Here is a 21,467-nt window from a genome sequence, read left to right as displayed (position 1 = left end):
CCATCCATCCATCCATCCATCCATCCATCCATCCATCCATCCATCCATCCATCCATCCATCCATCCATCCATCCATCCATCCATCCATCCATCCATCCATCCATCCATCCATCCATCCTTCCTTTGTGTTGGCAAATAGCAAAGGAAAACCAAATGGTTCTACACATAACAATGAGCTCATGCACGGTGTATCTGACCCCCAACACACACATGCATGGACACATTGTGTCTCTTCACTGAACTTCAAATGAACTCAAAAGATAAAATACATGTGATAACTTCAGCTCGCGGGCCATAAAGCAACTTTTGAGACATCAAGGGAGACACCGCTTTGATGTCTGCAGTTTAATCAATCCATTTCATTGTTTCACCAAAAACACACGCCTTGTTTGTTATAAATCTCGAAAGGGGCTGGTGGGTGGATTGTACACAGTACATGATCCATTGGTCATAGCTCACGTGATATGACATTGGGCTTACCTTGATCTTGCTGTTTGTTGCCAGCACTTTTTTGGCTTGGTGAGTAAAAGGCAGAAAGAACACTCAGGGAACTGACCAACTGACTTTGAATGGAGCTCATCTTGGAAGGGGCAGGCTTCCCAGCAGCTTTTCCCGCAGGCTTGGCCGAGGCGCCCTTTCCTGTCTCGGCCGTGGCTTTTGGCGCACTGGCACTCTGCTGCTGCTGCTGCTGCTGCTGCTGCTGCTGCTGGCTGATGGACGGTTGCGCTCCGGAGCTGCTCCCCAACTGAGCCCACTGCTCGCCCAGAAGCCCCGTTATCCGGGTTACCACTTGACCCAAAGCCGCAGGCGAAGCGGGTGATTCGCTGGAGCCTCTGCGTGCCTGCTGGGCTTCGTCGCTCTCGCGACGTGAGGCCGCCGCCGCGGCTTCGCCGGAACTGCGGCGCTGACCTGTTTCACTGGAGCCTCTGCGTAATTCAGGTTCTTTCTTAAGCGGTTGACTCTCATCGGACAATCTTCCAGACTGAGCTTGGACGTCACCCGATGGGCGGCGTGTGCGGCCGTCGCCGGATCCACGTCTTAAAGACTGCGATCCTCTCGTGGCTGCTTTCAGCTCCTTTGAATCCCGGCGACTTGTCGTTTTAGATGGAGCTTGGATAGATTTTGGTCGCGTTTGGACTTCCTTGGTGCCTGATGATAGGCTTTGAACGTCACTTTGAGGTTGCCATTGGGATTCCTTTTCACATGCTAAGTCTGTAGTGTTGTCCACAGACTGAGGCTGAGATGGGGATTGGTGTTTGACTTGTGGGTCACAGAGTTCTGCAGAGGCCTTTGAAGGATGACCTTGAATTTCATCCGATCCCCTACGGGGACACACAGGAGTAGCTTGAGATTGAGGAGGCGGTTGTGACTGATCTGCGGATGGCCTCCGACCTCTCTGAGGTCTTACTGGAACTCCTGTCTTCACAGAGGCTCGCTCTACAACAGTGGCAGTAGTCCCTAAAGTGTGTGTTTCAACACTGCCTGAAAGTAATATTGCTTCAGTTTCCGAGTTATTTTGCACGAGCTTTACTTCTGTGACAGCTTCTGCTAGTTCTCCTGTTGCAACTTGTGATCTTCTACTTTCTTGGGTTTGGTTAAGAGCATGTGAAGCCTGACTTTTTTCCTTAATCCCATCAGGGCTATCTGTAACAGCTTCAATGCCTGTGTGCTCTCCCTGGATTCTTCCCTTTCTTGTTTTGCCTTCCTCACTTTCACTGACCCTAATGTTCTCCTCATTCCACGTATTGCCTGTAATTTCAACGTCTCTGTGAGTCTCCGTTTGAGCATTTCTGACTGGATTGTTGTTGTGAGGTCTTTCCACTTCTGTCTCAGTCTGCTGATCATTCATCTGCGCTCCATCCGTCTCTGTCAGCCTGTCCACTGTGTCCACCCTCTCTGTCTCTGTCCCCCTATCAACGCTGCTGGCCCTTGACCTCTGTGGATAGTCCGTGTCTTCCTCTAATGTAGCGATGGTTGTCTCGGTCATCTGATTCTTTTTGCTGGCTATTTCAGTGACGGTAGCCTGTTCCGTGCTGTTGACTACGGGCAATGTTGGGCTACTCTCCAATAATTCCGTCGCAACTTCTGTCACTTTGTCCTGAGTGTCCACAACAGTAGTCTCCGTTTCTTTATCAATCAATCCAGATCTTGGTACGGGAACGGACAATTCAATGCAGATTCTTTCAGTATCCGTTCCTTGATCGACTGTACCGGGTGACTCTGTCTCTGTTTCCTGGTTGGCGTAGTCTACTCTGTCAGTCTCTGTCCCTGTGTCTATACTTTCTCTTCTCGGTCTGCTGTGCGGTTCCGTTGGAGACACCTCTCCTCTTATTCCCTCACTAAGCTGCAGTATTTTCTCATTTTTCACTTGGTTCTCCACTATTTGTTCTTTCAACATATGGTTAGTTCTCTCCAGTTCCTGACTAGCCTTAAGAAGTTTCGCCTCGAGTAAGACAAGCTTTTGCTGTACACTACTGGAGTTCCCTAAATGATCTCCTTCGGTTGAATTGCCTTCGTCCTGCCCTGCGTGCTCAAGTGGACTACCTACGGTCTCTTTGTGTTGGTGGCATATTTCTGGGAGCTCTGACTGAATAATCGATTCTTGTTGAGCCCCATTCTTCACCGACGACGCCTCCTTTTCAAGCATGCTTGCCTCTGAGCTCCCCTGTTTCTTTTCCTTTCTAGTTATGTTCTGATGAGGTTGTGGCGTCAGGGACAAATTAAAGCCTTGTCTGCTTGCTTGTGGTTGGGCCTCATCACATGGGGCCGTTTTAGATGCTAATGTTGCAGCCTGGGCCTTTTGCTGGGCTTGAAGCTGACGTAGCAGCTGCTCCCTCTCCAACCTTAGAGAGCAGATCTGAGCTTTTAGTTCAGGGATGGTTTTGACCTGTTCTTCGAGCTCTCTGACCCGCTTCAAAGCCACCGTGATCTGCTGGTGAATTCCCACTCGTTCTTGGGGAGCGCTTTTTCTTTCCGCGATATCTGGTGATGCTCGAAAAACATTTTCAGTTGAACCGTTCTCTGGCGTTCCCACAACACGGTCTGGACTGCTTGAGTCAGAACCTTTCCGTTGTTGCAACGTGACGGGCATACTTGACGCTCGAAGCAAATTGGGACGCATCTGAGTGCCCTTCATTTTGTCTTCAATACTCGGAGACCCCAGAAGTCCTTCATCTCGAAGTCGAGCCGAAATAACATTGGCCGCCTGGTTGGTTGTCGCTCGGCTTAAAGTTCCCCCTTCGTTTGCTTTCAGGTCAGAGATCTGCGCAACCTCTGTTAGCCGTAATTTAGGTTTTGGGCCCAAGGTAGATGTCCCAGACCATGGGCTTTCCTTAGGGGCTGGACGGATCCCATGCCCTGGGAGACTGAAATTTCTGGGTAGTGTACTGAATTTAGGAGGACCCTTGATCCGACGTTGGATGTGGACTCTTTTGATGGTATTGCCTTTTTCAATGTCATCCACATATTTGAGAAAATCCAAATCCAGGTGGAAGCCATAAGGAGTTTCCACAGAGTAGGGAAGTTGCTTTCTCTGAACACCGCCTTCACTGGCCGTTGTCTGAAAGCCATTGGCTGGGGGGGGGGGAATAGCACAGACAATTAGTCAAAGCTTTCCTCCAACATGATAACCAGCAAAATAAAGCTCAAACTGGAAATAAAAAGTTAAAATCTAAATCTTTAGCTGCCTCTGGCCACAACAGGAAGAATAAATGATTTCTTTTTCTCTACAGCATGTGCTGTGTCATAAAATGAAAACAAATATCTCCCAGGATTTCATGATGTGCTCAGCTCAATGTAGAAAAATCATACATATCTATTCCCATAAAAATCCCTTGCGACTCTCACCACTTTTTTTGTCCATCATGGGATGCAGAGATCTCAGTCATCGACAACGCTTTGGCGGAGTCAGCCTACAGAAAATCAAGAAAAACAGACACATTTGAGAAAATATTCCAATTATTACAAAAAATTCAAATACCTTCATTCAAGCCAAGTGTGCAATTTTGGTTAAACTGAAATAAGATGACATGTACTCTACAGTACTTGTTGTGTAAGGTAATCAATCAAATTGACTGCTACATGCAGGGGCTGAAACGTGAAATAAGACAATTGTACATCATCAAGAATTAGTCATCTGGAGCGCTATTGTTGCTTCTGTTATGAAAACGAATGGACTTTTCGACAGCGGTTTGCATTGAATGTCACAGCGAGTGGCTGTTGCCATGACAACCATTCATTAAGCAGCTGCTCCTCCCTGTATGTCCCAGGAAAGAAAAGCATCGGCATTCCTGACTTCTCTGGGTGCTTCATGGAAGTGCAGCTCACTGTCCTTAAGGCTTAATTAGCCAATTTGGGAGCTGAAAAATGCTGATGGTAATTGGTGGAAGAGTCAGAGCCCTCTTGCAATTATGCACAGTGAGCACACAACAATCCCCGTTTACCGAAGACAGAGCTATAGCGGATGGACAAAGACAGCAAAAGAAGTGGACATCTAGTAGAATGAAGAAAACAGTGAAATGTTAAAAAGCGAGATAGGAAAGGAGCACTTGTGAGGATTGTAAAAGTGGACTTTTAATTGAATGCCCTGCTCACAAAAGCTTAGCATGAAAGGCTTTTCATCTAGGGGAGCTTTCAAAAGCCATGCAGTGTGTCCAATTAAATGACAAGGCAATACAAGTCATTCATTTATTTTAGAGGTAAAGATTCATTTCAAGGCCTCCATGTGCCTCATTCATCTTACGCTTGATTTTATGAATGATTCTATTCAATGAGAAGTTTCAAATAAATATCTTTGCTGCAGGATATAATCTCAGCTGTACCTACTGATGAGTGAATCAATGTCAGGTAAAGACAAGCATTTGCAATGTGTGCCGGACAAAATGACAGCGTGTGTTCCATAATGTGAAGTGTGTCGGCGGCCTATGAGAGCTGTTGGATGGATGCCACGTTCTGAAAACACCAATTCAGAGAGCACAGCAGCTGGCTGAGAGGCGACCGGGAAGGAAAAAAACAAAAAAAAACATGTCCGTGTATTAGCTCCTACTGACAACAGCGTGTCATTAAATGCCATCGCCATTGTTATTTAGAGGCTATTTTGAACAGTTACCAACGGAATCATTAAAAGAACGGGCGCCTCTGAGCTCGCTGGTTTAATTCAACACGGATATAAAAAGCCCTCAGGCAGTCATCAAACGTTCTGTATTTAAATAGGTTGAATTGGCCTGCGCCAATCCACTGGGAAAGAAGAAAATCATTGCTTTTAATGGTCATTTGTGTACTAGAGATGTGATTAGCTTGAAACAGTGACACAGAGCAGGCTCCGGAGATGACAGGCCCACAGGAAATAGAAGCGGCCGGCCGGCCAGTGCAGTCAGAAGACAGGAGGTGGGCGCTTAGACCAGCCAAATCCAGAGAAAGTGAAAATGGAGGCAGGCTCGGGAGTGGCAGCTGTACACATTCGTATCTCGTACAAGCAGAACACAACTTTGCCCCCCGCCCCACCCTGTTATTTTCAGCAGTTCCTTCTATCTAATGAAAAGAAAAAAAAAAAAACATTACGATGCCATGAACATACAAGGCAGCCGCACTCGAGAATAAAAAGTGGGCCATCATCTCTCGTGGCGGTGCAAGTCTTGTTCAGCATGTTTGGCCATTTGTGCCATGGCGGGCTATTGCCTTCGACATTTGTAGCTAACAGAGTGTCGTGGATATCAGTCATAAATATGACAACAGCATGCATTGCCCCTAAAATGAGCGAATTGAACTATTTTGCGATGTTGAAAATGCATTGACATAGATCAAGAGAAGTATTGATTATTTCTCCTGACCTGACTACATCACGTGTCCCTGGACACTTGTCAGGTGAAATTCATCACGCTCAATCAAACACGGAGGGAAAGATTAAATTGGCACAGGCCGCTGACATCCACTAGGATATTAAATGTCAAACGAGGGGTTGAAGAGAAATTTACGCAGTCACTTGCTTCTTTTATAAACTTGACAAAGGACAATCCACTTTATTTGTTTGTTCTACCAAGCACATTTTCTTCTTTCCAATAAGAAGAACCTTTGTTGTGATTGAGTGCCACAAGATTGAAGCCAGCACCAAAGTGGTCCAACACAGTAGAACGCAATGATTTCCATTAGATAAAAAAAAAAAAGTGCTTTTCCCATGTTTTGTCAATTCATCCAAATCTGCAACAATCCACATACAATGTAAACAAAATATTGGTTAATCATCTTAAGTAATAGTGGTGTATGAAAAGAAAGATGAGGCTTCCGTTTTGGCCAGGCTTGAGTGATGAGCACGAATGTTTTATTGTCTCTGCAGTGGTGGCCAGTAAATACACAAATGCAAATGTCTCCAATCCTGGTGGTGCACTCTGAATTTCAAATATAGCGGAATACACATTGCGTGGGTTTACCACAGACACAATCAATCTGCCTGCTGCCAAAGCGATGCGAGAATGTCAAAAAGGGTTTTACTGTGCATGGGCTGTAACCACCCTGTGCTAAAACTTGCCAATTCATTTCTATTCTTTGATGAGCTGCTTTAAAATACTCTTCATGTAAATTAGAAAAAAAAAAGGGAAGTTTGGCTAGAACATCTATAGTACATTCTCATTAATTCAATATTTTTTCAACATGAACTATGTAAAAAAAAAACGAACATTGTTCCATTAGAGCTGGATGAAACAAAAAAAAGACTTCTGAAAATAAAATCAATGACAGGATGCAATAGCAAGCAATGCCTCATTAATTAGTATTGTCACATTGACAAGTAACAGGACACAAATGCACACGCTGAAGGAATTTGAATGAACATCAGATACGAGCACATAAACACTCCCGATGTGATCTCGAGCCTGCCTACCCCCCTTCCCTCCCTCCCTCCCTCCCTCACACCAGTGGGGTGGGGTGGGGTGGGATGGGTGTGAAGCTCGGAGGCCCGTGTGGCTGCTCACTATAGCTAGCTGCACATTCTGGAGAGCAGAGTAGGCAGGAGGAGAACAAGATTCATTTAATGTTTATTGATCTTTTCCCAATGAGAGCATTCTGATTCCATTTGCACACACACACACACAGATAGACAAACCAGCATATCAGACAGTGTGAGACATTCATGCGCTTCAAAACTCTTTGCTGATGGCACACCTGTCAACTTCCTCTTGCATTGTCAGCTGCTCAAGCTGTGTAAGCAAAACAAAATAACAACAACAAAAAACAAAAACAAATCTCACACCCATTGTCTCTCCGTTTCTTACACAGCCGAGGCAAAACGCGTGACCTATATTCCACCCAGCGAAAAATAGAAAGGGGGAGGTGAGGTGAATAAACGTCAAGCGAGCAAATTGGAATTATAGATCAACTCGGGATCAGCAATCTGTTCTAGAGAGAGAAGCAAGAAGAGCTGAAAGGGAAAGCAGAGAATTCTCCAGGGGATGACCTCGCTCACCTGCCACACAATTCCTCACCCCATGTCCTTCCTCGTTCCGATTTCTGTGGGCGTATCTGACCCTTGTCTGTCTTCACCTCATAGCGCGGACAGAAGAGAAGAAGGAGGGAGGACAAAGCCTGATGGCTGGGAAATGGGTGGAGGTGTTGGCAGGGCTGGAGAAAGAAACTGGGGACGATCACTTATAGCTGCTGGTTTGCTTTGGGAGGGGGGGGGGGGGTGGGGGGGGGGGGGACACTACATTGCACACAATGTCTCTAATTGTGTCTAGAAAAGCCCTTTAATGATGTAGCTACTTGTGTTCATTTTGAAATTCATTTTCACTGTATGTGTTGTTTATTGGTCATTTGAATACTGACTATGTGTAAAAGTGTCAGAGTATAAGATGAGGTTTTCCTGGAGAGCAAATAACCTCAGGACAGACATGAGTATGTTCATTCATCCTTCATATGTTTGTCTAATTACAGTTATGTACCTCCAGGACGCTCATTGATACCAAACGACATGCAAAAGCAACTTGTTGGAAAGGCATCTCAAAGATCTCCGTGAAATGAGTAAGCTCTTTCCATGTCTGTGTTCAACTCAATCACAATTGAAAAAAGGCTCAGATGCTTCCTATGAGTAAATGAGGTAAATCATTAACACCCTTTAAATAAGCTAACTGCCCGGCTGGCTTATGGTGTCGTTTTTTTTTTTTTTCTTTTCTTTTAATTTGATCTCACTCTTGCATGATCCCAGACACTTTTGGTCATTTCAGCTTGACAAATGTAAAAGCAAAGCCTAAAGCATCGAGCAAGATTGAAAGGTGTACAAAATGCTGGCTGAAGTGTGCATAGGAAAATGGAATACATGAAATATTCATCTGTTCATATGGCACATTTAAAAGAGGGTCTTGACCCTAGTAGGCTTATGGAGGATATCCAGAAAAACAAGACATTATTGATTTTCAGAGCACAGTGAGCCAAATAACACCAGATGGAGGGATGACTTGGAAAGTCTAAAGGTTCAATGAAGACTTCAAAACTGAGCATTAACACCTCTAAAAGGGGAGCTGTTTGATTCTGAACCAACTCTCGGCCTTTCATTGGACGGTAACGCTTCCAGCAAACATAAATATAAAATGAAGAGTACCATTACATCACTTTTTTATACAGAGAGCATATGCTTGTATTGCGTTTGTCAAATGAAGCAATGACGTCGACGCGGCATGTTTTGTGGCCAAATTCTGGCCGCGCTCCCAACATACATCAAATCAACTTGGCCCCTTTCATGTCATGCAGCCAAGTGAAAGAGCGAGGGTGTAATGTGGCCCAGGGGGGTTAAGCGTCTTGCTTTCCTATCACATGCACTGTTTGCTGTCAGGAGGAATCACATCCCCCCCTCCTTTGGAGTCGCATCTTCAACCACATTGTGAGATAACACGTCTACTTGGATAATGTTAAAAAGTTTAATTGGCATCATTACCGACATTTGTTTGCAAGGTCTCATCTCACCAAAATGTCCCTTTTCTCCCGATTCCAGTACATATTTGCACACAAATCAAAACAGTCGTGCTAACTAGTCAACTGATATCATTGGCTCATTCCATCTTTGTACATGGTGAGGGCTTTGACCAGACGGGGGGGAAAAACAAAAGCACATGACGGCGGGGTTGGTGGGGGGGGGGGGAGATTAAAAGAGTCTGGAGCAATGCATGCTTGCTTGGCGTAATCACATGGTGATTCCCATTCATAGAAAGAATTACAGTCATGCTTATGTGTGGTTTATGCTCGGTCAAGTGTCTGGCAAAAATATTAAGAGCAAGACCTGTCTGGAGGAAACTTGAGCGTTGTATATCAGTGTGGTCTCCCTGGAACAGCTCTGTTCAAACATTAAAATAGCAACGGGGAAGTCTTATCCCAAATCTGGCATGCGGATACGTCGTATTAGGACTATGTGTAGAAATCAAACGTTGCTTTGTTTACTGCACAGCTCACCCGGATGTACGTTTCTACCAAATGAAGCATTTGTGCTTATATTGTGCTTACTGTGAGAGGCTATGCTAGGATTTGTTTCAAGACATTTTTAGAATGAAAAATGCATTTCAAAGAACTGTTTTGAATTGTATAAGCCACTTGATAATACAGCCAAGCCACTGGTAATAATGAGCAATTTCAGGTGCACAGAAATACTTGCGGGGCTGGCTGCTTGCTCATTTATACTACAAGTAGCCATCACGAAGACGCTTTTAGGATGGAAAAACAAAGAAGGAAACTTTCCACAGGCAAAGTACGTGGCTGGCAGTCATCCTGAGGAAGGGCAGTTGCCGATAAGGCCTTTGGCCAGGGAAAAGACTGTTTATACGTACATTGGAAAATGACGCCACCAGCCAGCACTGAACACAAAACACACTTCACTGCTCAGCTGGAAATGACCTGAACCTCTGTGAATGCACGTGCAGAGGCAACGTTCACACACCAACAGGAGCCTTGCAAGGAAAGAAGCATTCTTCTCGTGCATCAAGCGCAATGAGGCTTGACATGAAAAAGAAGCAATGTTGCCACATTTATTTGCTATTTAAACTAAAAAGCCAAATTGCCTTCATAGCAATGCTAAACATCTTACTAATTATTGGTCACAAGCACTTATGTGGACGTTCAGGGAAAAAAACAGGGGAGGTGATAAGTACATTTTTTATAGCATTTCTCGTCACCTTTACCATTCTTCAGAAATGTGTGACTTACATAGCGGATAGTGCTATAGTTCACACTTCAGAATGAATCAGCCAGGCTTTGCCTTCGTTTTCATGACATTCTTAGCTATTTTGATGCTGTGTGAAAATATTGAACGTTCTTTTTCTCATCCAGCACGACTGCACCTTAATGTACAAAGTAGGAGCCGTAAAGGCACGGTCGGATGAGTTTGGCATGAAACAACTTGACCTTTCCAATGAACTTGCATGGGAATTGGGAGCTTGGCCATTCATAGCATCCAGCGATACTGCATAGTCATCATGCTTTTTAAATCCTCTTCTGTATTTTTGTCTTGTCACACATTTGATGATGCCTTCCAGATATTTGTAATACGTATATCGCAGCTCTTTACGATCATGATAATAGTTGAGCGTGCAAAAGCTGTTTGGCTATTGTGCGCTCAGGAATGAACAGCACCATGAAGTAGTGTCATCCCTCCTCCCCTTTCAAACTGTGGTTTCTTGGCTCTAATGATTATTAGAGATATATTAGGTCCAAGCTGGTAGCTTGCGTTTCTCACCAACGCAAGTCAGCTGGAAGAAGCATGGGAGGGAGGGAGGGAGGGAGGAAAGGAGCACACAAAGACACAATTGAATTTTTGCACAGCCATGCAGATCCTCTCTTTTGACCCCTAAGTATTTTTCAGCGAGTGTGAGTATTTATATGTTTGCATGAAAAACCTAGATGTATCATATTTGCTCAAATAATTTTGTTTTGAAAGAGAGAAAAGAGAGAAAGCAGATTCCTCCCGTGTCTGTGGAGAAATTACTCAGATAAACAATTGCAACGATAATCAAATATTTACTTCGTCACCCGAAACAGCGATCGCTTTACTCACAAAATGAGAATGGAAGAAATGGATGAAGAAAAGCACAGTTGCATAGCAAAAGAAAGGCTTCCCGTTTGACTGGCATCTCATTCATGTGTTCGATTTATCTTTCTTGACACACAGTGATTGCCAATCTTCAAAAGCTCAAGTGCCAGACTCATCTGAAAGACGAAGTGCAAGTCAAGAGGCCTGCTTGTTGGCGTTTTAGAGCAACAGCTGCCTGCAGCACAGCAAGAAAGCAAAGAATCATCTCTCGTCACCGGTATTTATCTCCATTCTTTTGTTGCCTGCCCTCCATTTTGCATCCCTCGATTCTCGGAACACAGCAGAGCCCTGCAGCCCTGCAGGCAGGCAGGCATCCTGCTCCAAGAGCAGCGACAAAATATTCCACTGGCACAAAGGGAACTTGCAAGAGCCACCAGGCTTCCTCCAAAAAGACCTTATAAATCTTCGATGGTTTAGCCATAAAGAATTTTTTTAAAACTTCAACGAGATCACCACTCGATTTACAGCAAGCATCTGCGCAATATCTTACTTTGGATAATGTATAGTTTGCCCTTTTCTAATCTGACCGATAGATTGTGACTTCCAAAGGCTGGCTGGCTGGCTGGCTGGCTGGCAGGCAGCAAAGCATCAGAAGTTATGTTAAAAGATTAGGAGAATACAAAAGAAGAGAAAATGAATCATGGTGAGGTGACGGAAGACCGAGCAGGAGTCAACGGCTAGATCTCCTTGAAATTCAGACTCGTTTGCTGGTCAGCAGCGAGATACCATTTTCTACATGGCTTTATAGTGGTTGAAAAGATAACTTCCATTAGTTTGAAGAATGCTGATCCATCGGCTTTTCCTATTTTGGATCCCACCCATGCCAACGTTCGATTTGTTCTTTGAGATTTTGCAGCGTAAGCATTTGGAGTGGATGCTTGCCAGCTGTTGCTCAGTTGAGCTGCAAAGTGCAGCTGTCTGAGTTTTTTTTTTTTTTTAATAATGACAGCAGCCCAGAGGTGCTATAGTGAAAAGCTGATGAGATGTAGACACTGCGGTACCATCCATCTGCTTGTCAATGTCTATGTGAGTGTTAGAAGCTCGAGTGTGGCAACTACTGGGGCAGCATGCTTGGAAAAGGCAATGATAGACAGAATGAGGTGAATTGCATGGCATGGCATGGCATGGGGGGCTTGCTTGACTGCATTGAAGCAAACTTGAAGAAGCTATTCTGCTCACAAATCACAACACAAACACAAGAAGTGTGCTACACGGCATAGGAGAGAAGACATTTGATATTCTGAAAGAATAATGTCATGGATTTTCCTGACTGCTAATGAAATGTCTTCATGATATATTTGTGTGAACTGTTCCCAAGGTCGATCAGTAAGACTCATAGATGTGTTACGGAGGCCCGGCGGCTATTAAGCTGTCTGAATATCTGGATCAGTTGGGGAGTTGAAAATGTGCCATGTGAAATTTGGCAACACGCTGTTGTTGAATGACACGTCGCTCAAACAATTAGGAATTTTTGATTGATCTATCTGTTCTTAACTCTGTAGGAGAGCTGAAGTTTAGTCAGCAACACATTGAAGAAATGAGCAGTAGTAGAACATGAAGGACATTTTATTTGAAACATTTGACAGTGTTTACATGGGTTTGAGATACTAAAAGCGTCACATCACTCCTCTTAAAAGCTAAGGGAAAAAAATCCCTGTATATACAATTCTGAAATTTTTATAGAACTATTTTTAGAATCACATTGTGCTAATCTCAAGTGATTATAATGTTGAATTTTAAAGCAATCTACCTGCACTCTGTCACATAAAAATCCAAATATGATCCTTGAGAATGACATTAATGACGTACACGGAGTTGAAGAAACAAGCCAGTAATTCCAAGGGCAGCTTTTATTCGGCTGTAAATTGAAGCCACAGATAGCAAAGCTGAAACAGAAAAAAAAAAAAGGGGGGGGGGGGTGTATTCCCTGAGCAGGCAAATGATATCAAATGAAATCCATTCTTCCCCAACCTCTTTCCTTGCTGAAGGAAGAGTCAAAGGAGAAGGAAACAAAAGGTGGCCAAGGTCACTTCCATTCTGTCTTGCCTTTCGGGCATGCAGGATAATTGGGATTTCTGCTGACCTCTGGAATTGTTTCATTCAGAGCAACAAGATGTTTTATCAGCCATGCCTTTAACTGCAGGCTGACGTCAAAATGATGACTTTTACTTGTGTAATAGTGTTGGCTCGTGAGTGAACGATGGGTTCAAAAGAACGAATCTTTTCAGTGAACGAGAGTGACCGAATCACTTCCTCAAGTGATTCGTTCTTTTTTCAGTTCATATGACACTCCACACTCCATTAGGTACACCGCCATTTTCAAGTGTACCTTATAACAGTCCACTTTATTAGGGAAATTAACGGGTGTCAAGCTCTATTCCTCGGGGCCGCATTCCAACATGTTTTCCAAGATAATAAAGTGGCCTGTCATTAGGTACACTCGCAAATGGCGGTGTACCTAATGGAGTGTTCATGTGATTCCCTCGTTAAGCGCAGCTGCGTGAAAAGTTTTTGGTCACTTTCACGTTCCGCAGGAGCTAAAAGTTTTCCCGCAGGTGCACTTAACGAGGGAATCACACGGACACTCCATTAGGTACACCGCCCTTTTCAAGTGTACCTAATAACAGGCCACTTTATGAGGGAAATATCATGGTCAAAGGTCACAGGTGTCAAGCTCTAGTCCTCGGGGCCGCGTTCCAACATGTTTCCCAAGATTCCCTCGTTAAGTTCAGGTGCGTGAAAAGTCGTGTCATTGTGTTTGTCGTATCATTGTGTGTGTGTGTGTGTGTGTGTGTGTGTGTGTGTGTGTGCGTGTGTGTGTGTGTATCACTACTGCAGTGTAGTGTTGGCTCGTGAGTGAACGATGGGTTCAAAAGAACGAATGTTTTCAGTGAACGAGAGTGAACGAAAAGATCTAAAGATCTTTGTAGCCATGAGGGAAAAACTTGTTTGGACCCGTTTGAAAATCATTGATTTGATATGACTCAAGAATTGTCTCTGTGCGACGGTGTGGTGTTTCTTAGCAACTGACTTGAAAATGAGTCCACGGGAGCACTGCAACGGCGGCAGGCAGAATTTTTGCAAGAACAATTCATTTTAGGATGAACTCTCGATACAAATATTTTCATTTGATTGAAGGCAATGGCGTTAACCACTCGACCAGAGCTCTTGCTGTGCTTAGGGTTAGGGTTTGTGTTAGGCTTGCTCTCGCTTTTGCTGTGCTTAGGGTTAGGCTTGCTTATGCAACCAAATCACCTCAGTTGTTTATCACGTCCTCTGATATTTTTGAACTTACCGTAATTTTCGGACTGTAAGTCGCACCGGAGTATAAGTGAGCAGCAGGGGGGGGGCCCCATTTCAACCCCTTCCACTGAGTGCCAAGCAGGGAAGAAATGGGTACCATTGTTATAGTCACTGGTATGACTCGGCAGGGGTTTGAACCCACCACCTCCCAGTCTCAGGGCGGACACTCTCCTCTTAGGCCACTGAGCTGGTAAACACTTGTGTCGTAGTATAACACTTATAGTCGTTTTTAAATAACGTGTATACCTATATACGCCTAAATATTGTTATCCAATATATCTACTGCAATTTCACATTAGATTGCTGGTTTGAAATTTGCTTTTGATATTATTATTTTTAATAAACATTTATGTTAAAACGTGTCTGGCGTCTTATTCCTTGTTTTTATATTCGCCAATTAAAACATAAAAATCTGACATTTTATATGACAATATGTGTAGGTACACTACATAAGGTTAAAAAAAAAAAAGAGAATAAATAAATAAAGGGTTAATTGCACAACAAAAGCACGTTTACAAATATACAATACAAATATACTCGATACAAATATTTTCATTTGATTGAAGGCAATGGCGTTAACCAGTCGACCAGAGCCTGCTCGGGAACCAAAGGAGATTTGGTCATATTGATAGGGTATCCTCCATCCAAACCTGTTCGGTGTTGAAAGTTTCAACGGATAGTCCGAAGCAACCCTTTCCACGGTAGTCACCATGACAGGCGACCACCTGGTGGCGTCAGTGTGCCGAGCGCCGTTGGACGATCAGGAGAAGAAGATTTGAATCGACGGATGTGACGTCAGGGCTTTAGGTCGATTGAAGACAGGTGTGCTCGCTCAAGGGGAGTTATCATATGCAGGTGCCACCGGGCGCGGGCCGGCGGCGGCGGCGGACGGTTTCTCAGGTAAGCGAGCATGCTAGCAAATGTTTGTCGTCTCCTGCCGTTTCTCACGACGGCACGCTTTGTTGCTTTTTCTCACAAGCCTTTTTTTTTAATTTACTTTGTTTGTCGCAGGATTGTCGTACTCTCGTGACTCGGCAACGTCACGTCCACCGCGACGGTGGGCCTGGAGGTAAATTGTAGGCCGCAGGCCATTTAGCCCGTGAGCAAATGTTTGCAGTTTCTTACGATGCCATTTATTATTTCTTGCAGGATTTTCGCTGTCTAGGGAGTGCTTGAGGTTCCGGCACGGCACGACACGGCACGCCACAATCCACTTTGCGTCGCGTCGCGTCGCGTCGTTGCGCGTTTTGGTGGTATTTTAAATGTTTTTCGCGGTTGTTTGTTTTCATGCTGGCCAGCATTTTTTTCATTCGTCTGTCTGTAGACGGTTCGTAAATGACGCCGCCGATAAGCGCGTGTTTGTCTGACTATAGGAAATGTTAGTTTGACTCTAGTCAACTTAACCATTTTTTAAATTATTTTATATGATGCGTGTGCCATTTCCGTGTCATGCAAACTGGTGAATGCAACGTATATGTTACGTCATGTCCAAATCGGACCGAATCCATTCAAAGATGGCGCCCGCCCGCTCTCGTTCCGTTACGCAACAAACATTTGCGCGGCGGGTTATTTTCTCCCGTCTTGGACGCCGCCAACCTGGATCATCTGTCCAATGTAAGGGGAGTTGATGAATGATGAAATTAAAATATGAATTATAATCCTGAATAATTATCATAATTTACTACAATGTGATGATTATATATTTTTTCAAATGTAAAACTCAGAATGTATCAATTTCAAATATGAACTATAATTTTGATCAATTATCATAACTTACTACAATATATTTTTTTTCAAATGTAAAACTCCTAGTATGTATAATTGTTGGTAAAAAAACCATGCCATTGGCACTCGACTCAATGTCTATTTTTGTTGCAATCATTTGCTTGTCTTTTGTAGCACTAAAAACTGCCGCCCAGCCAGCATCCTTCTATACAAAGCAAGCAGGAGGCTCTTGAAGGAGCCCTTTCAGTGATGTTGAGGACACTGAGGAAGAGTAGTCCTAAATCAGGTGAAAACATGTTTTTGTCAAGTTTCAACTTCCCAACACACAATGGTTGTCGAGTTTTAGCTTCCCAGCACACAATTAATGGCTGTCTGTGTTTTTGTAGGCTGCAAGAGGAGCCGAATGGGATAATTCCATATGAAAAGGCACAATGGCCTATCCAAAGGAACGATGGCCTATCCAAAGGAGCGATGGCCTATCCAAAGGAGCGATGGCCTATCCAAAGGCGCAATGGCCTATCCAAAGGCGCAATGGCCTATCCAAAGGAGCAATGGCCTATCCAAAGGAGCAATGGCCTATCCAAAGGAGCAATGGCCTATCCAAAGGCGCAATGGCCTATCCAAAGGCGCAATGGCCTATCCAAAGGCGCAATGGCCTATCCAAAGGAGCAATGGCCTATCCAAAGGCGCAATGGCCTATCCAGAGGCGCAATGGCCTATCCAGAGGCGCAATGGCCTATCCAGAGGCGCAATGGCCTATCCAAAGGAGCCATGGCCTATCCAAAGGAGCCATGGCCTATCCAAAGGAGCCATGGCCTATCCAAAGGAGCCATGGCCTATCCAAAGGAGCCATGGCCTATCCAAAGGAGCCATGGCCTATCCAAAGGAGCCATGGCCTATCCAAAGGAGCCATGGCCTATCCAAAGGAGCCATGGCCTATCCAAAGGAGCCATGGCCTATCCAAAAGAGCAATGGCCTATCCAAAAGAGCAATGCTATATCAAGTCAAGAATCAAGCAGCACGCTGCGAAAGTCGACGTGTGCGGATCATGTACCCAGGAGGGGGCAGTGTGGTTGCCTTTGGTTATGGGTGCACGACGGAAAGGTTGCAGGTGTGGACAGTGTTTGGGGGTCTGACGGTTGGTCTTGCTTAAGAGGTTGTGGCTTATCTGGATCCAGCGGTGTCTTGCGCTTGGTTGCCATTGACGGCTCACTTAGGGGAGGACGTGGTGACTTGGATGGAGACAGAACTGAACTTTGACGCGGAGCCCAATGTCCAAGCTTGCCATATGACTTGTACCATTTTGTGTCTTTTTCTAACCTGCCACTGTCGTGCTCGCTGCGTTCTTTGTTCTCCCCCATCGGTGTAGGGCGGCGTTGGAGCGAGCCGATCCCGAATGTCCAATTTTGCAATTTGACTTGTACTATTTTGTCTTTTTCTAACCTGCCACTGTTGCACTTCATCTAACCCTAACCTACCACCACTGTGGTACTTGCGTTCTTTGTTCTCCCCTAGGTGTCGGACAGCATTGGACGGTAACATTTTGTCTTTTTCTAACCTACCACTGTCGTGCTTGATCTAAGCTGTGTCCTTTGTTCTCTCGGTGTAGGGGGCGGTGTTTGGGCGAGCCGGTCCACGAGGAAGACGTAATGATGCGAGCAGCGCCCAACTCATTGCATGTTCTGCCATTTGCAGGCCGGACGCAAAAGGGGGGGGCGCACGGCCCGATCCGACCGGGTGACGCTCACCAATAGTAGCTAGCCGCTGTGCTCAAGTAAGCAAGTGACCGACAACTTGGGGTGCTCTTTGAGTTTCTAACATTTGTTTCTGTTTCTGCAGATGGCGACCGAGATGTGACACGATCTGATCAGAGGTGAACGGACCGCTGTGGCATCGCTCTGAAGTCGCCGACTTCTGAGGGAAACCCGCTTCCCTGGAGGCGTCGACCTGCGCAGCTTCAACGTGTGAAATGGATTTTTTTACTTTTTTTTTTAAATTACACCAGCGGTGTCCCAATGTCTGCTTGAGGGCTGCATACTGAAACAAATTGAGAATTCTTTGACACCAATTACTTCAATCAGTCACGAAATGTTGCCATTGACATTTTGTGCTACAAAGCAATGTTGCGTTCATTCATGTGGTGTGTTGATCAAGTTTCCCCGAGGCTGCCATTTGGACACCAATGGTGACGTGTGTGTAGGGCTGCACGTGTATTGGAAAACTGCCATATGGTGGTCTAGGTTATTGACATGCACTTTAAGACAGCAAAGATTTGTTTTTTCATGTCTCAAATGATACATGTTTTCTTGCCTAACTATTTGTAATGAGTTAAGACGATAAGTCATTGATGTAAGTTAAAGTTAACTCATCTAACTGATCTCATTGCGATCAAATAGTTAACCTCCATCCAAGAATTTTGCACAACTTGCCTCAATGCAGTGGTCTGGCCCAATACTGCCATATCATTGATTTTTCCAAAATGTTGTGCAGCCCTCATTGAGTGCCAAACGCGCAGCGACGGCAAGCGACCGCGCAGCGACGGCAAGCGCAAGCGACCGCGCAGCGACGGCAAGCGCAAGCGACCGCGCAAGCGACCGCGCAAGCGACCGCGCAAGCGACCGCGCAGCGACGGCAAGCGCAAGCGACCGCGCAAGCGACGGCAAGCGCAAGCGACGGCAAGCGCAAGCGACCGCAAGCGCAAGCGACGGCAAGCGCAAGCGACCGCAAGCGCAAGCGACGGCAAGCGCAAGCGACGGCAAGCGCAAGCGACGGCAAGCGCAAGCGACGGCAAGCGCAAGCGACGGCAAGCGCAAGCGACGGCGCAGCGAGACTTTTGTGCTTGTCTTGCAAGGTGGAAGAGACGATGTATGAAACGAAGAGCCGGTGGACGGAGGCCACCAGACCTGCGATTGGTGAGCGGGTTGCAAAGGAAGGAATCACCCAAAGAAAGTAGTCGCCAAGTGTTGAAGAGGAGCCTGATGCATGAATGGCCAAGGCTGGCCAGAGGCGGTGACATGGCAATGCAATCTGCAAGCGGAGTGTACACACTTGTTGGTTTTAATTTGATTTCCTTATTTTTCTGCCTTTCAGCGGCAGCGGATGGGGCGAGCGCCAGCCTGCACCGAGAGGGACTGGGCTGCACCCACAAGACCAGGGAGGGGGCAGGTAATGAGTACGTTAACAGAAGTAAACCGCATGCAACTGAGTGCCGTTTGTCTTTTTGCGCTTGCGCGAGGCGGAAGACGAGTCCAACACCGGCCGGAGCAGACCCGGACCTTGGCCCGTGACGAGCGGCCCACACGAGACTGATGGGTGCAGATGCAGCCAGCGTTTCGGGGGAGTATGACTTTGTTTTTTCTTTTGTGCCTTCCCTACCCCTGTCTGTTTGAATAGGGTAACTAGTAGCACGCACGGGCATTTGGGTTGCTGTGACCCTCTAGATACAAATCGGCAAAGTAGACACCCCCTGCCCCCCTTCCTCCCTCCCTCCTTCTCTCGCTCTCTTTCTCCAACGCGCCCGGCAGTACCTGCATGGCCTGGTGCACTCAGGGTGGAACGTGGCTATACCTTGCCCTTTGTGGAATACCAGGGTATAATGTCTGCCAGACTGGGTCCCAGTGTCGTCGACGGTGTCGAGGACAAGGAGATTCTCCGTGACGCTCTCCGTGACGTCACGTTTTCCTCTTTTTTTTCCACTCGGGGCCAAGCCAGCTCTACTCAGGGGGAACTGGCCGGTTGCGCTTAAGTGCGCACCAAAGCCTCTTTTCATCTCCTCTCGCTCTCTCCCTCCCTCCCTTTTTATAAGGGGTTAAACATTTCATAACCCGGATCGCTCCAATGCGGGAGGGCCGTATGAGACATGCGCCAGCCCGTGCGTGCCGCTAGTTACCGGATTCAAACTTACCTTAGTCAAGGTTGGGGGGGGGGGGTGCGAGTGAAAATTTTCCCCTTGCAAAAACCACCTCAATATGTCTGCCTTTCAGGATTGCTGGGGCACTGGATCCGATGAGTGCCTGCACAGAGAGGGACTGGACAGGACTGCGGGGACCAGAGGGTAATAATAAAAAACTTTTTGTAGAGCACCTTTCATACAAGAAATGCAGCTCAAAGCACTTTACAACAAAGAAAGAAATTATAAGCATTGAATTCTTCATATAGGAACAGACATAAAAAAGAAAACAAAAACATTCATGTGTACATACGCTATTAATAAGGGAGCTTAAAATAGGAGCAAGCTTTGATAGACAGGTAATGAGTACGTCCACAGAAGTGAACCGCATGCAACAGAGCCGTTTTTCTTTTTGCAGTGGCACGAGGCGGAGGATGAGTCCAAACGTCGAATACCGGCCGGGGGGGAGCCAACCTTCGCCCGTGATGAGCGGCCGACACGAGACGGACGGGTGCGGATGCGGCGAGGGCAAAGCGCCCAGCCAGCATTTAAGGAGAGTATGACTGCGTTTTTTCTTTTGTCCTTTCTTTCCTTCCCTCCCTCCCTCCACTTTTTCACTGGGTGTGCACACTGGCTATCTGCATGATGCCGCTTTCTTTCTCTCTCAGCGCCGCGTCATTTTGCAATATTGTTGTTTTACTGTTGTTTTTTTAATCATGAAATGAACTGTTTGTACTGTAAGTGTGTGTGTGTGTACCACTAAACTGCAATTAAACTGAACTGAATTCAAGTGGTCCATTTTAAGCATTGGCAGTCTATCGTGCATACAAACTGGAATCATTTGAGACATTCTCAATGACAAGACAATTGTAAAGTTAGGCTGAAACAAAATTGACTTGTTAAATATGCAGTGTCAGGCTTTTTATTTATTTTTTTAACTACACAAAGAAAAGCTGGATGCATTCTAAATTGTTGACAAAAGCCAAGTAGCCAGACACCCATAGCTGCAAACGACAAGTGTACAAACGGTTTCTGTTGCGATCAATAAGTCATCTTTGGCAACCCTGCTTTAAAATGGCCACCGAACTCAGAATCTTGCAGAATATTGGTACATTTTTCTGTACGAGTAAAAGCTGTTTTAATGTGGTCAGAGCCATTTTTTGGTTTGTTTTGAATAGTCATGCATCATGTGGGTATTCTTGTGAATAAAGTCAACAGTGGCGTGTTTGCTTCCTGTTGGTGGTCTTGTAAATAAAGTCAACTTTGGTGTCAGTCATCATTCGCGATGTCTCTCAATCGATGGTGCTTCTCTTGAATGTGAAACTTCTTGCATGTTTTGTTGCAGGGCTTGGCGTCCCCATTGGCTGTCTGACTACAAAGAAGGCTGCTGCTGTCCAGTCCAGGTTGCTGCTATAGTCAATTGAATTTATAAACATAGCGTGTATCTTCCAGGACCTTAGCTTTCAATTCAAAGCAGAGTTGCGTAAC

General features: G+C 45.4%; 2 protein-coding genes across 6 annotated transcripts in view; one reads left to right on the top strand and one right to left on the bottom strand.

Moving 5' to 3' along the window:
• kank4 (KN motif and ankyrin repeat domains 4) overlaps positions 1-21,467 on the bottom strand; it is a 55,750-nt gene that overhangs the window by 6,103 nt on the left and 28,180 nt on the right. For 2 of the 3 annotated variants that reach the window (XM_088394061.1, XM_088394062.1), the window contains exons 2-3: positions 3,847-3,911; positions 481-3,573 (exon numbers count right to left, since the gene is read on the bottom strand). In XM_088394061.1, coding sequence (XP_088250187.1) covers positions 481-3,573; positions 3,847-3,865 — 3,112 coding nt within the window. In that variant the 5' untranslated portion in view covers positions 3,866-3,911. Of the gene's footprint in view, positions 1-480; positions 3,574-3,846; positions 3,912-17,652; positions 17,791-21,467 lie in introns of those variants that run through there. The other variant, XM_088394063.1, reaches the window with a different exon arrangement.
• Positions 13,576-21,467, top strand: part of LOC148389090 (uncharacterized) — an 8,144-nt gene continuing 252 nt past the window's right edge. Inside the window, exons 1-8 of one of the 3 annotated variants that reach the window (XR_015862087.1) lie at positions 13,576-15,265; positions 15,377-15,434; positions 15,515-15,542; positions 16,265-16,376; positions 16,477-17,864; positions 17,930-19,255; positions 19,326-20,144; positions 20,398-21,467. The exon at positions 20,398-21,467 is cut by the window's right edge and continues 252 nt beyond it. Coding sequence is in view for 1 of the 3 variants with exons in the window: in XM_088394076.1 (XP_088250202.1) it covers positions 19,073-19,099; positions 19,181-19,255; positions 19,326-19,430; positions 20,074-20,144; positions 20,398-20,542 (423 nt within the window). In the remaining 2 variants the exon portion in view is untranslated. Of the gene's footprint in view, positions 15,266-15,376; positions 15,435-15,514; positions 15,980-16,264; positions 16,377-16,476; positions 17,865-17,929; positions 19,256-19,325; positions 20,145-20,397 lie in introns of those variants that run through there. The other 2 variants (XR_015862086.1, XM_088394076.1) reach the window with 2 other exon arrangements.

Source organism: Syngnathus floridae, chromosome 13, assembly GCF_059516105.1.
Source record: "Syngnathus floridae isolate MCC-2025c chromosome 13, RoL_Sflo_1.0, whole genome shotgun sequence".
Lineage (NCBI taxonomy): Eukaryota > Metazoa > Chordata > Actinopteri > Syngnathiformes > Syngnathidae > Syngnathus > Syngnathus floridae.
Note: the sequence above shows the minus strand (reverse complement) of the source record. Positions and strands in the feature narration are given on the sequence as shown.